The 16812-nt window shown below is 40.6% G+C and overlaps 1 protein-coding gene across 1 annotated transcript in view; it reads right to left on the bottom strand.

The window, feature by feature from the left end:
• The window catches only part of SPAG17 (sperm associated antigen 17), a 132408-nt gene that overhangs the window by 1538 nt on the left and 114058 nt on the right, over window positions 1-16812 (bottom strand). Inside the window, exons 38-46 of the mRNA XM_015563542.1 lie at window positions 14470-14591; window positions 13740-13787; window positions 11325-11424; window positions 10560-10614; window positions 9093-9233; window positions 6778-6914; window positions 5301-5485; window positions 2981-3041; window positions 163-307 (exon numbers count right to left, since the gene is read on the bottom strand). Coding sequence (XP_015419028.1) covers window positions 163-307; window positions 2981-3041; window positions 5301-5485; window positions 6778-6914; window positions 9093-9233; window positions 10560-10614; window positions 11325-11424; window positions 13740-13787; window positions 14470-14591 — 994 coding nt within the window. The remainder of the gene's footprint in view (window positions 1-162; window positions 308-2980; window positions 3042-5300; window positions 5486-6777; window positions 6915-9092; window positions 9234-10559; window positions 10615-11324; window positions 11425-13739; window positions 13788-14469; window positions 14592-16812) is intronic.

Here is a 16812-nt window from a genome sequence, read left to right as displayed (position 1 = left end):
ATAAAACTATAGCGCAAAGTAGGCACTTTGCTTGGAATTAATGAAGCTATGGAGTGTGGGTGTGAGGGGGTTAGAAAATACCCTTTTGACTTCTGTGTTCTCCTGGCCCAAATGCAATTTTTGCACTATGCACAACAATTCAAACTGAACTTTAAAGGATATTCGCTTCCACAGGTAAGAACAGGACGTCATGCTCAGTCATGATCTCAATATAGTGAAAGATGTGTGTCGATCCCTTGGTGCTGTCCTCACCCGAAACCATGGCAAATAGCTCCACTTTCAGTTCTACCTGCAAGCCAGATGCCACCTGTGAGACACAATGGAGCTTTAGAATCAGATAGATTTGAGTTCAAATCCTGGATTTCACACCAAATTGGGCAAGTTACTAAAACTAATCTGGGTTCCTCACCTATAAATTAAGCACAAATGAATGCTTACTGTTACAGCATTTAGAAGAAGTACTTCACGGATTAGTGAGGCAGGATTCCATTGAGTAAATGGGACCCAAGATAAGTTGTTGAAGAAAACCAGGCGCTATTAAGAAAAGGCATAAGGATAAATGCCAGGGCCCCAGAGGCGATACCAAAGGCAAACTTTTAGAGTGCCCCTAACTGTGCTAGTTCTTGAATGTCAGTAGTGGGTTTCTATTCCTTGGCATCCTTGCAGATTAGATTTAAGACAAATATAAATATAATCTGAGAGACCGAGTGAAACCTACCACTGTCCTGCCTCTTGATTTCTACCTTATGTAGGACCTGTGATGTGACAAAGCCAGTAGAGGGAGACAGAATGCCTTTAAATGCTGAACTGCCTAGGTCTGAAAGCTACAGGGAAGTCTGTCCCCACCAAGAAGAAACCTGATACACAACGAAGAAGAAACAGGGAGGAATGGGCTTCAAGAAACAGGGAGGAATGGGCTCCTCGCCTTGTTCCTTGAAAAGACCACCAGCCAGGAAACAGAGTTGTTTGTATTTCTAAGCTGCCTCTCCGGGAGGCGGGTTCAAAAGCAGGCTTGACAACAGTTATCTGGAAAAAATATGTCCACAAGGAAAGCAATTCGATACAAATAATTTCCCCCTCCATCTTGTTTTAAAAAATAATAGAATTGAAGAACTTTTCAGTTTTTTTTCAACAATGTGTCAGGCACATCCTGGCGGGGATCCAAGAGCTCTGTTTCTGAGAATCAGCCCTGGGCCCTCCAAGCCCAACAATCAACAGGGCTGGGGAGGAGGACAGCCTGCACGCGGGGCTGGAGTGCAGCACCACACAGGTCTGCCCAGGCTTTGAGTACATTGGTTTAGTGTTGGCAACCGACCAAGCTGAGCAGTGGCCAGATTTACATATGGAGAAGTCTACAGATTATATATTTGCCAGAGCCAAAACCTACCGTCAAAAAGAAAAGAGGAAAAAAACAACACCTAACAGTGTAGAGTGAGCTTTGAAGAATACACTCTGGATTTTAGTATCTATAAAGGCCTGTCCCACAGGCATGTGGGAGCATTTAAAGGCATTCTGTCTCCCTCTACTGGCATTTGGCATAATCCCTCTCGAAGTGAAAAAATCTGCTAACTTCCCAGAGGGGTGGAAGGAGAGCTGCTTTGGTTTTGGTTTTGGCCTTACGTTGTGAAGATTCTGAAATCTTGACACAGTACAATGATAAGTTGTTTGGGAGAGAGACTCATGAATTAGGGGATCTAATCCCAAAATGCATTTCTGCTTGGAATTGGGGCCTGCATAGCACTGCTTCACAGATCGGAAGCTATTAGAGCTGGAAGAGGGAGAAGACATGGTCTGGTCTGCCCTCCTTCTACGGCCGAGGAAAACAAGGCGCTCAGGATTAATTAGCCAACATGGCTGAGCTGCGTGGTCCCACAGCTGCAACAGGAAGCCAGGTGACTGGGCACTGAACCAAGGCAACCCCTCCCTGAACCAAGCTGACTCTTCTCTGTCAACATATAACATCTCGGACTCAGTGACCCCTGTGTGCTGGTCATGGGACTGGATGCCCTTTCTCAGTGTTTCCATGAGGCTGGGCATGGCCCCACCTGTGACAAAGGATTCATGCATCCACCAGACTTCCTCACTTCATTCGGTCCTCAAGGACACATCTTCTGGGTGCCCACTATGTGCTCGGCTGTGAGCTCCTTCCCTGTCTTACTCGTTTTATCACCCCCTGTAGCCTGGCACACAGTGGCTTGTGGGAGGAACTGTTTGTTGGGTGAAATGAAAGGATTGTTAAAGCAGCAGGATGGTGCACTGACCAAGAAATGTGTTAAGATTTACAAATGTGATGTTACTATATTTGAGACAAACTTTAGTTTATGTCACACTAAAGTTCTGAAATTATAGAGTAAGTCGTGATATGCAAGTTTTATACTAAACATCCTATTTTTGGGATTATATCAAATAAAGTCAGAATAGGTTGACATTTTAACATTTGTATTTTCAGAGATCTTTGGAGAAATGAGGCAGCTGATGAATTTAATATATACTGTTTCTTAGTATATTAAATAATATACTTAACATTCTTAATAATATTCTCTGGCAAACTCCAAGAGAACAAATCAGATTTACACAGAATTATAAGACTGGAATATTTCTTTTTCCAAAGGATTTTTCACTGCAGAAGGATTTGTCACAGGATATAGTTAGGTAATCAACTTCCCAAATGCATGTTAAGTCATGTTTAATTATTAGATATATTTTTCATACAACCATACATAACTATAGTACTGGGCGAACTTCAGAAATGTTTCCATAGCTCAAAGCTTAACTTTGTTTACACACAGGATCTGTCTCGTGGTTATTACATGAAGTAAGTGACATCAAGCCACATACTGCACCAATGCCAGGAATCTTTTGCTTATGATACTAAAAAATTAGACTTCAACATGGTTTAAATGAAATGGGGAGAAGGACTTCACTGGAAACATATCTGCATTCATATAGAAACACACAACAGGCAACACGTAGGACTTACAGGCCCAGGTTTGTAGGTCACTTTCAGTCCTGTGCTGGGTGGCGGCTGCTTTACCCTGAACCTACGGGCCGAGAGATGGGAATAAATTTATGCCATAATGAAAACCACGAACAGTGAATGACCCTGGGTATTAAAAATCAGGAAGATGTTAATATTCACGCTGTAGGAGCATGGGGTCCACACCATTGGAAAATCAACCCAATATTCAATTGGGAGAAGACTCGGGCCCGTTTCACAAGCGCCTTTCCAACAGCTGTCATCACCGTCAAGCAGGCTCCTAGCCCAGCCCCAGCCCTGCCGAGCAGCCAGGCCGGGCAGAGCCGTGAGTGTCTGGCTATGTGTGCATTGCAGTGTGGCCACCAGTGGGAACACAATGCTGACCGTCAGATTGTTAAGCTGACGAATAAAGGTCTGGGGAGAGCAGTCGAGCGTGGGAGCCAGTCTCACTCTGTTGTGCGTGGGGTTTGATCTTTGGGGAGAGGAGATACAGGCAAGTTGGAGAAGTTGAAAAGCCCTGTACTCACACATGGGGCCTTTCCCTTCTTGTGGTTTGTGGGTTCTGCCTGAAGGTTGAAGGCCTGGACTAAATTAAAATGCTGAGGAAAGCCACCTCCACACCAACCCTAACCCTGCTCGGATGACCCTCAACTCTGCTGCCTGCCCTGTAGTGGCTAAATTTACTCCCCTGAGGAATGAACTCTCTAAAGCTAAAGTTCTGTACTGAACAGACAGGATCAGTGGTTATTACATGAAGTAAGTGACATCCAGTTTATTAGATTGAGGTTGACTATCCCTCCCCCCCTACTTGTTGGCCACAACCTAAACAGCCAATAATATCTGGTGGCCTGGGTGCTCCTCAGTCTGTTTCTGAGGAAGCAAACGTAATTCCTGAAGTGGGGGTTGGCCTCAACTGAAATAGCACTGCGATCATTGAAACCCATGCTCCTGTTGCTCTGCTGCATATATTGCCGAACCTGAGTCCAGAATCACAACCATTTTTGAAGGACTTGTCACTCACACTGAGAAAAACTTGGCAATTGAAACAAACATTTATTCCATATTTACTGGGGAAATTCTCCACATTATGCTTAAGATAAAAATGGGATAGAGGTAATTTTGTAGCTGGGAGTTGTCTTGGTATAGAACTCTCCCATGCAGCAGTGACAACAGCTCTGTGGATCCAGTGAGTTGCCTGCAAGAACTAGTTGGTACTCAGGAGATCTGAGGCTTCACCTTACTCTCCAGCCTACAAGGACCTTAAAACAAGTCACAAAAGAGACTGCTCGGCAATTGGTGCACAATGCAGCATGCAGATGATGCTTTATTGAGCTGTACACTTGAAAGCTGTATGGTTTGGTGAACCCATGTCATCCCAATAAATTCAATTATTTAAAAAAAACACATGAGTTACTCAGTTTGTTCTACTGGCATAATCTCTACAAGCTCTGAAATTCTATTGGTCTTGAATTGGAAATGAGGGACTGACTCTTCCTTGTCACTGAATACCAGATGCAGTGTATTTTCAACTGGGAGTACAAACTGTGAGTTAAAATATTTGTTATCAATTCCAAGTCAGAACTTCAGAGCCAAAATGACCCTAATGCAGTGATGGCGAACCTTTTGAGCTCGGCGTGTCAGCATTTTGAAAAACCCTAACTTAACTCTGGTGCCGTGTCACATATAGAAAGTTTTTGATATTTGCAACCATAGTAAAACAAAGATTTATATTTTTGATATTTATTTTATATATTTAAATGCCATTTAACAAAGAAAAATCAACCAAAAAAATGAGTTCACGTGTCACCTCTGACACGCATGACATAGGTTCGTCATCACTGCCCTAATGGTTCAGGTTATAATTTTCTCTTTTTGCTTCAACTATGCAGAAGTAATGTAATTAAAACCATTTTTAGATCATAAAGTTAAAACATATCAGCTATCACAGTTGGTGGTAGATTCGAGAAATAATTTGAGAAGCAGACCTTCAAATTATGTGTTAATTATTGTTAACACTTGTGCGGCCCCTCACCTCCCTTTTTTTTCTAGAGCTGATCAGGCCTAGAGTTGCTTCTACCAAAGTATGAATAATGATTAATGGGAGGGCAAAGACGTACCTACTAATACTTGAGGCTTGATGAATACTGATTTTTCTGAAGAATAAATGAATCAATGAATGGGAGAATTAGCGAATGAATGATGTGAAAATCCAAGAGAGTATGATTACAGTTCAATTCAAGAAACATTGACTGATGTAGATAGTCAAAAAGAAGCCACAGGGTAGGAGAAGGTGACTGAGCAGACGCGGGTGCCTAGGCCTTACCTGCAGAAGTCCACGCCAGTGTTCTTGAGCTTGACAGTGGTTTCATAGGTGTGCCCTTCTCTAAGCACTCCAAACTTCACTGATGGAGGGAGAAGATGGAATCCGTAAGGGGATGAATGTGGGTTTTTAATGGCAGCCGAAGCAATGGAGGATGTTCTCACTCTTCCTCCAGAAGGATCTTGCGCCTTTGCATTAAGGAAAAAGTAACAACATAAAATAAAATGGTTCTATTAGTATTTTGAGTTCCCAGGATGAGATAAAGACTGTCTCCAGAGAAAATGCTGCTTGTTTTGAGAGGAAAGGAACATTTACTGTCTCATGTAATTCTTGAGCAACCCCATGTGAGGGAGTATTTTAGGCTTTGGTTTGAGGCTAGAGAAGCTCATGTTTGAAAAATTTGCTCAAGTGGTAAGTGGCAAAGTCTCACACTCAAGTCTGCCTGAATCCAAAGTGTGTGCTCTTCCCTCTGTGCCCATGAGGACCGAACGCTCCTCTGTGCCCGTGAGGACCGGATGCCAGCTCCCATTGGAATCAACTCCAGGACTCACTCATACTCCAATTGTTGACTTCATCCCCAGAGTTTCTCATCCGTAAATGTGGGGTGGGGTCATGACCTTGCATTTATAACAAGGTCTCAGGTGTTGCCAGTGCTGCTGGGTCAGGTGATCACACTTTGGGAACCACTGCCCTATGCACTTGGTATTCCTCAGAGCTGCAGCACTGACCTCACCTGGGAGCTTGTCAGAGCTGCAGAATCCCAGGCTGCCACACCAGTGAGTCCAAATCTGTATTTTGACAAGATCTTTAGGTAATTCGTGTGCACATTTAAGTTTGAGAAGCACTCCTATCACATCAATTATATACATTGTGACAAATTCTGTGATGGCAACGGGCACAGGGTGCCATGAAAGTATAGAAGGATAACATCAAAACCTGTCTGATGGGCTCAAGGAAGGCTTCCAGCAGAGCTGATGTGGACTCTTAATCTCTGAGGCTCTAAAGAAGGAAGGAGTTGGATGCTTTTAAAGAACTAAGAACTAAAGAACTAACAACCCACAATGGCGGAAGTACAGTGAGTTTGGGGCAAGGTGATCCAAGAAGCAAACGGGGCCACACTTGTAGTCAGGCTAAGATATTGGATTTTATCCTAAGAGTCACGAGAAGTGTGGCCGATGACCCCCTTAGCCAGCAGTGTGCTGATAACACTGGCTTCCTGAAAAGAACCCTGATTAACAGCAATTGTCAATTTCTATGATTACGAACTCCCAGCTGGGCTGATTTCAAGCTACCAATTCCTCCAGTGAGCCTATAGGAACAAAGCACTGACTTAGTTCCTCTGTGTGTGACCTGCAGGCCTTCACGGTGAGATGGTACGTCTAGTAAATAGCACGCAGTGGCTGGCCATCAATCACTCCAATGGGTCAGGTTTACATAAAATGCTGCTTGGCTCTGGGAAATGTGTCCCCACGTCTTTTACCTTTGTGAGAGGTACAGACTTGGGCTTGGAACTCCTCAAATAGTGAGGTATCTTCACTTTCTCCTTCCTAGCTTGTCCTTTGACATCCTGCAGCAACGACTGGGTTGGGATTTTCACGGGCAGACACAGATCTGATTCTGTTACAGAGAAAGTTGAAATTACCACATGGACATTTTATTCAAAGACACTCGAGGTCATCCCAGGGAATATTGAACATTGACTTGGAAAACTTTTCTTCTTTTTTAAGAGCTCATTTAAAGGAACAAGGCTTTTTAAAAAATTAATTCTAGTGTTATATCTGTACATTTTACGAAGAGATTTTACTCAATGTTGGTCCTCACACCAACTTGACGAGATGCTATTAGTATAACCTTTTCTAATTAAATCAGAAAAATCAGATTCTATGAAGCTGAGTGACTCGCCTTGATAAACTGCATTCATACTGAGGTGTTCAGGGTTCTTTCCACTGAATCAATGAGGTACAAATATAAGAAAACGTTGATTCTGAAAGATTTCTTAAAACTAATGAGGAGGAAATCTTGAGAATTTTTTTTGGCTCAACTCTTATATTTATAGTTCTAAAAAGTGGTAGTAATTACAGATAAAATTGAGCCAGGGAAGTTAATCCTCAAGTCACCACATTTGGTGAGGAGTAAGCAAGAGTAGATGATCCACATTGCTGCGTTTTTCCAAATACCCAGGCAATTGAAATAAGAATTGTATTTTAGATCATAATATTAAACATCCTTTCTTAGATTCAAAAGTCATCAGGACAGGAAAGGGAAGGGACCAATATTTGAATGTCCACTATCTGCAGGCAAACACCATGGGTATATTTTGCAAACAGCATCTCTGAGTTGAGGGTTATGGTAATTATAATCTTTGTGCTCTCAGCACTCTCCACATTGCCCCCTCAACACCCACTTCTGCCACATATATTTCTGGTGCCATGACATCCCTGGACCCAGCCATTAGGATGGTACATGAGCCAGGGGAAGGCAACACAGTACCTTTACTGGAATATTCCCACTGAAGCTGACAGGGATAATCCCATGTCGCTGACTGGGTTATGGACCTGGAAGAATCAGAACCTTGGACCTCTGTAGTAATGGACATAGCCTGTCCTTTGTAGAAGAGGATAAAAACAAACAGGACAAGTAGGGATAGGGCAAGATGAAGACAGGGAGGATGCCCAGAGAGACAGGCAGGCAGACACAAACACTCCTATGTGGATCAGTGGTTAGAGTGTCCTCCCACCAAAGGGTCACGTGTGTGATTCCCCATTCAGGGCACATACCTGGATTGCAGGCTCTATCCCTGGGGCATGTGTGGGAGGCAATCAACCCATGTGTGTGTCTCACATTGATGTCTCTCTCTCTCTCTCTCTCTCTCTCTTCCTCCCTCCTTTCCTTCCACTCTCTCTAAAAATCAATGGAAAAAATACCGTCAGGTGAAGATGAACAAACAACAACAACAACATTGCTGTTTATATGAATATTAATTTACTTCTTTTAAAGAGGCCACATTACCATGTCTTATCTCAAGTATCAGAGCCCAGGGCAGCAGTAGGTATTCTTGATTCAAAGTAGTTTGTTTCCTCCTTCGAAAACTCCCATTCCTTTAAAGCTCCTGCCATCAGACTGCGTTACCTATGACATCTCCAAGCAGCTATCATTGACTGACCTCTCCATCATTCCCTTGATTCACTGGAGCTCTTGACACCTAGGGTGGCCTTCTACTCCATGTTTCCTGGTGATATCACAATGTCCTCTCTGATTCTCGATCATCTCATTTCTTCATAGTTTCCTCTTCTATCTCAGAAACTCTCATGTCATATCTTTGACCTTGCCAACACCAATAATTTTACCACTTTCAAACTCTCATTTCAAGCTTCCCTCTATATATCATCGCCTCCAATTCTTCTAGCTTATTACTCTATCATATTTAACAAGCAATTATTTAACCTCATTGAGATCTGTAATCAATTGACTTCCTCATTTTAAACAATCACTTGTCTCATTCTTGTCTTGCTTTCCTGTTTCTTTGGAATGGATTATATATTCCATCATTATATCCACTCCTTTGCAATCGGACTTTCTCATCCTCCCAAACCCAACATATTAACTAACCTGCCAATGTATCCACATCATGCTAAGAATCCTTTCACAGTTCCACAGCTCCAGGGTCCATGATACTATAGAAATTTTTCTATGACCACAACCATACCTTCAACACCCAGTACCATCTCCCATACTCCGAAAGGACATAATGTCCAGTTTTGAGAGACAGTGAGATAAAGCAAATGATTACCATACCTGTGGGAGACTTGGATAAATTTTCAGTTTCCTTCTGGTTAGCGAACTCCTTGATATTCACAGAACTCTCCGATTTTGAAGAAAAAGCCCTATCTGAGGGTTCCTGTTCTACAACTTCTTTTGGCTGGGGATCTAGAAAACCTAAAACAAATATTATAAGGTGACATTCCAGACAATGGTACAATCACTACTAATGTTTGTGTTCTTTACAATGAACAAGGTGCTCAACCCCCACACTTGAGAAAGACTAAATAGAAAAAAAGCTACTAAGAGGCAATGACTCTTCATATATGATGCAGTGCTTGCCATTAACAGATGGGGCTCACACTGCCTGGGAGCTAGCTGGTTCTTTCTGTAGTAGTAGCTATCTTGTTGGGTTATGAACTAGAGACCAAGTAGTTTGGCCTATGTTATCTGGCAAGAATAACTGAGATGTGAATTTTTAAAAATTTCTTATCTTAGATGCATTCATTACTGTGGACACGTAATTCTTTTATAAAAACCTTCACCCACGGATATGTATTTATTGACCCTAGGGGGTGAGGGGAGAGAGAAACATCAATGGACCAGGGACCTAACCTGGAGTGGAACCTGAAACCTTTTGGGGTGCATGGTGTGATACTCTAACTAAGTGAGCCACTTGGCTAGGGCTGAACATGTAATTGCTAATTAAAATATCTCTCTCTAAGGAATCAGTGCAATATGAACACATTTTAAATAAATAGATCAAGGACCAACTTGTGTGGGCCAACCCTAGTTGAATGAGTGGTGGTGGCTGCCTGGAGGACTGTGCTGAAAAACAGGCCTTTCCCCGTCTCAAGAGGAAAGTAGACTTGATTGATTAGTGATGTCTGTGTAGGTAGCAGGTAGAAGCATCAACCTTCACCCCCAATTTCTCCCCATCACACTTATAAGCCCTTGTTCCAGCCTTAATCTTTGCTTTGCAAACTCTGACCCATCATCACACTCAGGAAAACCTATAGTAATGCCACAATGCCTGCTGATAGAGTCCCCCAATCAAACTCATGTAGTTGCCCTACAATATCTTTTATGGTGGTTTTTCTCAACCCATATCCAAAGTGCATGCACTGCATGTTGTTTTCATGACTTCTTAGTCTCTTTTAATATAGAACAGTTACTCCATCTTTTTCTTTTAATAATACTGATTTGTCTGAAGAGTCCAGGATAATTGTCTTTAAAAAAATGCCTACATTTTGGGTTTGTTTGATTGTTTCCTGTTAATCAAATTCAGTTTAAGGATTTTTGGCAAGAATTCTCCTTCATAGAGAATTTAGTTACATCTTGCTTTCCTCTTATAAGTCAGGCAGGACTAATATACAGGTCACAGCAGGTCATGTCATTAGCTGTTACTAAGGCAAAGGGTGGTAGGAACTAGTTATGGCCTTAGAGCCACTATGAGGTATTCTTCATTTAGGCACAGTCACAGGAGCTACACAAGCACATTACCTGGATGAAGACCACATGTATTTTTCTCAGTTGTTTTGCTCACATCTTCACCTTTCTTTGGAAATGGAGGCAAGTTTCCAGAAAGGGTGTACAGATAAGGAAAAACCAAAAGAATAATTTTAGACTTACACATGGCTGAAAGGCAGCTGCCACGAGCATGTTAAATTGTTGAGCAATGATCAAAGTCTCTTTTTTAAGGTCCTGGAAATGAAGTTTTGTAAACTAAAAGTTTTTCAAGAGACTTATTAACTCAATTGTAGATTTTGTTAATTAGTTTCCTATAATTTCTTCTCAGGCAGCCTCTGGTTAATAATAGTGTCTGGAGTTTTCATAGCAACACTGGGAGTTCTGAACTTATAATAACTTAGAGTTATCTCAGCAGCCAATGGGTAACAGAATTTCAATGGAATAAAAACTTTATTGAATAAAACTGGGGTTTATCATAGGATGAGCATCAATAGGGAGAATTTGACACAAAAAATGGCTTAAAATAGATGGGATAAGGCAATTAATAGTGATAATTCAAGGCAGGGAGATGGAGAGGTAGTAACACATTGGTAGAGAACACTACTTAGGTGTAAGACCTGAAATTAGGTCTCTCTCTTATATGCTCTTGAAGACATGGATTTGAAGGGTATAGGTTAGTTAGCGGATTAGATGTAGGAAAGAAATAACTTCAGGAAAGGAACATTATATAATAGCATATGCACTATGTCAACTTTTAAAAGGACTCTTATTCAATAATTGTTAATTACATTCAGTTACCTGAGACTGAAATGTCTTGCTAAATTCAGATTTGAAGTAAGGTGATACTACTTTGTTCCTAATTTTCATTAAATAGTTGTTTGTGTTTTCAATCTCTTTCCTGGTCAGTAGTTCCATAATTATGCAAAAGAGACATAAAATATTTCAAAATATTATTTGCTTGTGTTTTAGCTCTATATCCCAGTCATTTTTCCTACTTAGAAATCAGCCTTTCATTGTAAGATAGCAAATAATGATACCAGCTGGTTGGTTTTACAGTTGACCTCAAAAGACTAAAAACCACATGATCTTAAAGCCAACTAGATTCTTCTAATCTGCATAATTTCAGAAGCAGAACTAACAAAAACCTAAGTAAAAGTTTATGAATAATGTGATCAGTGATTACAAAGTGAAATAAAAGCATTATAATCCTGCTAGATGTCTTTCCAATATCAGAACCCTACATTGGGGAGACATATACCAGCTAAAAACTATACTTTTCACATGTAAAGACAGGCAATGAGAAGTAAACTAAATTCCCTGAGTAAGACTCCAGGTAGCTTTTTAAAGAAGGCTAACTCAGCTGGGAGGCTTTCCCTTTGTCCTTGTCTCATTTATTTTTCTACTTTCTGAAATATGGATGAAATGGCTGGAATTGTGGCAGTCATTCTGCAACCATGAAGCAACCTTAAGGATGGAAATCATGTGCTGAGAACGATAGAATAGATGAAAAGAAGGAATCTGATGATGTGGTGCTGCCTACTTCTTTCTTATAAAAGCATTGATTTGGGGGCTGTCTGTTAAATGTAGCTCAACCTAATCCTATCTGATATAGTTTTCCATTTTAAGTGCTTATTATATGCCAGACACTTTGCAAAGTACTTTATATTTAATCTTACAAGAATTCCGAGTTAATATTATTATTATTCCCATTGTATTGGCCAAAAAGCCAAGGCCTAGAGAAGTTATGTAACCCACTGTAAATCATTAGCTAGTAAGAAGTAAAGTCCAAATTAAAACCCAGGCTGCCTCCTCCAAGCCCATGATCTTGATAAGTGCACTTGCTAATTAGCAATTAGTCACCCAGTGTGTGAGCTGACCTTAGGTATTAGGTGGTCCAATCATCCTCGTTTTATAGATAAACAAACTGAATTCCTGGAGTTAATTTTACTGACCTAAAACAGTGCTCTCTTACACTGGATGGCTTCTCTGGAAATACTGGCTGAATCAAAATATCATCTAATTTAAACAATAATTTCTCATTAACATGTCTCATCTCTATGGCCTCATGGATTCACTCATCAACCTATGGCAGTGTGCCTATTGCCTACCACTTTCTTAAAACTGTTCTCACAAAAGACATCAATAAACCTTCCAACTGATAAACGCTAATTTCCCCATTCATTCTCCTTTCTGACACTTCCATATCATCTAACATTTTTGACCACCTCAAATTTCCTTGAAACTTTCTCCTTCCTTAATCCTCCTCTCCCATCTATTATGCATGCTGCCAACACTTATTTTTCTATGACACATATCTATGTGTTTCACTCTCTTTTTCATAAACTTACATTGGCTTTCTATTACCTACCTCTTGGTTAAAATTAAAAATTTTAGTGTTCCAAAATTCTAAAAAATGTGAATGGATAACACATGTACATAATTCTAAAGGTATTGAAGAGTACATAATAAAAAGGAAGTCTCCATCCCACACTGTCCCTTAACTTAACCTCCCAACCTCCCTCCCGACAGGCAATCACTGTCACCAGGCACTTGAAAATCCTTCCAGGGATATTCTATGAGACAGTATACACCTTACACTTTGACCTTGTATGTAGGGTGGGCCAAGAGACTTAAGGTCTTATCTCACCACTTCTCCAACACATGCCATAAGGTAACCCAGACATTGTTATTAAGAAGCATATTCATCTGGGAGTCATTCTGAAGGGGAGCCATACCAATATGTACAATAGTACCATATATACTACTATAGGCTCAATAAATATAACTGGCTTCCTCTCTTTATGGCAAGAGAGTTGAAGTTGGAATCACTGGCTAGGATTGAAAGGAAACCAAAGCACATGATGCTTAGAGCACATCCTCAGATGAGTTATATGAATCCTTGAATGTTTATAACTATGCTCTGCATTAAGTTCTAGATTATTTATCAGTAATTAAGATTAGCAAAGCACAGAGAGCGTTCTTACTTATGAGAGGGAGAGGATCCACCCTACTGGTCCAATGGGCATCCTCAAGAGATAAGGACATGGTCACACAAAAGCTAAATGACCAATGGCAGAAACACAGAAGAGATTCAGATCACAGCAGGGAGCCTGGACGGTAGGACCTCCCAACCCTTCCTTCTCTAAGATTCTATGATTCCACAAAGCTGGGCTTTTTCATATGTTTATGTATATATACTTCAGAATGGATTACCTCTTCTGAGCTATCTTCTCTTTCCAGTGCTTTACTGTTGCTGCATGCCTATGTGAAAGAAAAGAGACTTATGACCAAAAAGGCAATACGATACTTTGCTGACTTTCCACACAGTTGGCTCTTTCTCTGGTATCTTAATTGGCCATATCTTAGGTTACTTAGTGCCCACTATCCGGCTGCCTCTGGGATAAGTCCATGTGATGCTTTGAAAGGTCTAAAAGCATATTTTTCCAAAAGATTCCCCCTTCCCAGCAGCCGTATTTTTGAAGTCATAAAATAGGGCCCTCTGTCATTTTCCTTCTGGGGCCCCATATACCTTCCGTGGCATTTCTCGCAATCTGTCATGACGTGCCTATGTGTTGACTTGCTTTGGGGCTGTTTCTGATGCTATCTTATAAGCTCCAAGATGGCACTGGTCGAGTTGTTATCTATCACTCTATCTCCAGCTCCCAACAGGAAGCTTTTCACATAATGGGCATGCCAGACATGTCCATTTGGATCAGGGAATGAATAAAGAAATGCACATGCTTCTAAAGCAAGAGAGGCAACGCTCCCAGTTGGCAAACAATAAAAGAAAACCACCCCTGTATGATAAGTTGTTGACAGTGTGGCAGATGAAAGGCGGAGATCTCCTGGATGTGGTCACCCATGGTTATGATACTCACATCTCTCCATTCCTCAATCACTGCATGCTTAATACTAAGTGGAAAACATTATTGGATCAGCTTACTTCAATTTCTTTTCAGAGAGCTCTGTATCAAATGGGTCTGGCAGACACTCCGGAACAGAAGTCAAAGACTGCTTATACAAATCAATTAGGTGGGCTGCAACTTTAAAAATAGATTCATTTAACTTTGCAACACAATCCCACACATAAGCAATACCTAATGTCTCATTAGAGATACTGTCTAAGAGCCTTTCTATAATCCATCAAGTGTTTACTAGGATTTCCATGATCAAGCTATACTGTAACAGTGAATGTTTATGCAGTGCCCTACTAGAAGACAAAATAAGAAACATAGTGCTCAGCCAGTGTAGCTCAATGGTTGAGCCTCAACCTATGAACCAGGAGGTATGGTTCGATTCCCAGTAGGGGCATATGCCTGAGTTGTAGGTTTGAGCCCCAGTGAGGGGCCTGCAGGAGGCAGCCAATCAGTAATTCTCTCTCATCATTGATGTTTGTATCTCCCTCTCTCTTCCTCTCTGAAATCAATAAAAATGTGTGTGTGTGTGTGTGTGTGTGTGTGTGTTTAAAGGAAACATACTGACATGTTATTAGGGGAATCAGCATCTACCTGACTGAATTTCATTGTATCTGAAGCACCGAAAAAGTACCCGTTTTATTGAAATTGTTCTGTGTCTTTTTTTTTCCAAAAAGAAAAAACACAAAACTAGGACAATCTAAATTTAAGGGTATGAATGCAATACAATGTGGTTGTTGTTTTGATAATTTGGGAAGTGACTCTCAGAGTTCATTCCACAGATCATGGTCTTGGTGGGATGTTAATAGGAGATTAAAAAAAGAAACAAGGCTCATGGGTATATGAGCTTGGGAATGTGTGTGTCATACAGAATCCATCACAACCCTAGTGTCTCCCTGTCCTCTTCCCCTGGGCAGCCCCTGATATTAAGGTTACCAGATTTAGCAAATAACAATAGAAAAGACCCCGTTACATTTGAATTGCAGATAAACAACCAATAATTTTTTAGTGTAAGTATCACACCAACTATAACTATGTTTCATTGTGCGGGACTTCTCTGCATCCTCCATTATTTAGTGTATATTGTGGCTCTCCAAGAACATAAAGCAACATGCAGCATTATCCAAACTTATATCATACAAGTCATTCTTGGTGGAGCCACCTCAGAGACTAGTGTCCTAGGAAATCCTGTGGGGAGCCTTGGCCCCGGATCTCTACTATTAATATGTCAGGGTCTGCTGTAAGTATGCAAGACCCTGTTTGACTCCCGCATCTGTTTGTTTGTTAATTTTTGTGTTTCAAAAATATATTTAATTTGTCCTTCACTTTTGGGTAACCTACCCATTTACCTCTCTGGAGATTGTTTCGTCATGCCAGAGGTTATGAGTTCAAATGCCGAAAGTAGGTTTACCAGATAAAGTATAGGGCAACTAATTAAATATGAATTTCAGATAAACAAGGAATATTTTTAAAATATAAATGGGTCCCAGTACTTACACTAAAAATTACTTTTTCTTTATCTGAAAGTCAAATATAACTGGACCTTCTCTATTTTTATTTGCTGACTCTGGCAACCTTAATATAAGGGGCTGCCCAGGGGGAAGTGTGATAACACGGTGTGAGGACAGGGAGACACTGGGTTGTGATGGATTCTTCTGTTTACAGTCTTGAGCCACATGCTACAATGTGATCAAGTAACATTTCAAGAAAAGAAAAATTCAGATAAACAAAACAAACTGTTCAAGCTCACTCGATGGGGACACACAAAACACATCTGTGGGCTTAATGAAGCCATGGCTGCTGCAGATGGCCAAAAATCAAACCCAAATTACCAAGTTTCTATGTTGCTTGTCTGCCATGAACTATGAAACCATATAACCATTTTTTGGAGCCATACATATTCCAAAATAAAATGCTTTGAATGAGGCTATTTTCCAAGAGTAGATATAGAGTAAAATAGGGTGAGGTTTTGGTGACAATTGTGTAGGGGCTCCAAAGTTCTGTGTGGGTGTCGGGGCAGGGGGAGAGTGCCCATTGGTTGATCGTTTTCTTCCTGTGTCTTAGCCATGTTCTAGATACAGGTTAAGGTTAAAATAGAAGCCAAATGTTAACTTTTTTTATTCAGAAGATGAATGTTAAAGATGAATTAGAGGCAATCACAGTTTTCAAGAATCTCATAATTCAGGCAGAAAAAAATATGAGTAAATAATAGTGATACAACATGGCTAATACAACAACAGAAATACCTACACAGAACTTTGCTATTAGATGCAAGAATGACTGAAAAGTGTATTTAAGGTTGTTCTTTTGGAATATGTAAATATTTTGCAAAAAAAATATTAAATGTACTTACTTTGAGTATCATGACTTTT

Source organism: Myotis davidii, unplaced genomic scaffold (assembly GCF_000327345.1).
Source record: "Myotis davidii unplaced genomic scaffold, ASM32734v1 scaffold217, whole genome shotgun sequence".
Classification (NCBI taxonomy): domain Eukaryota; kingdom Metazoa; phylum Chordata; class Mammalia; order Chiroptera; family Vespertilionidae; genus Myotis; species Myotis davidii.
The sequence above is the reverse complement of the archived record's forward strand: the minus strand, read 5'-3'. Positions and strand labels throughout refer to the sequence as shown.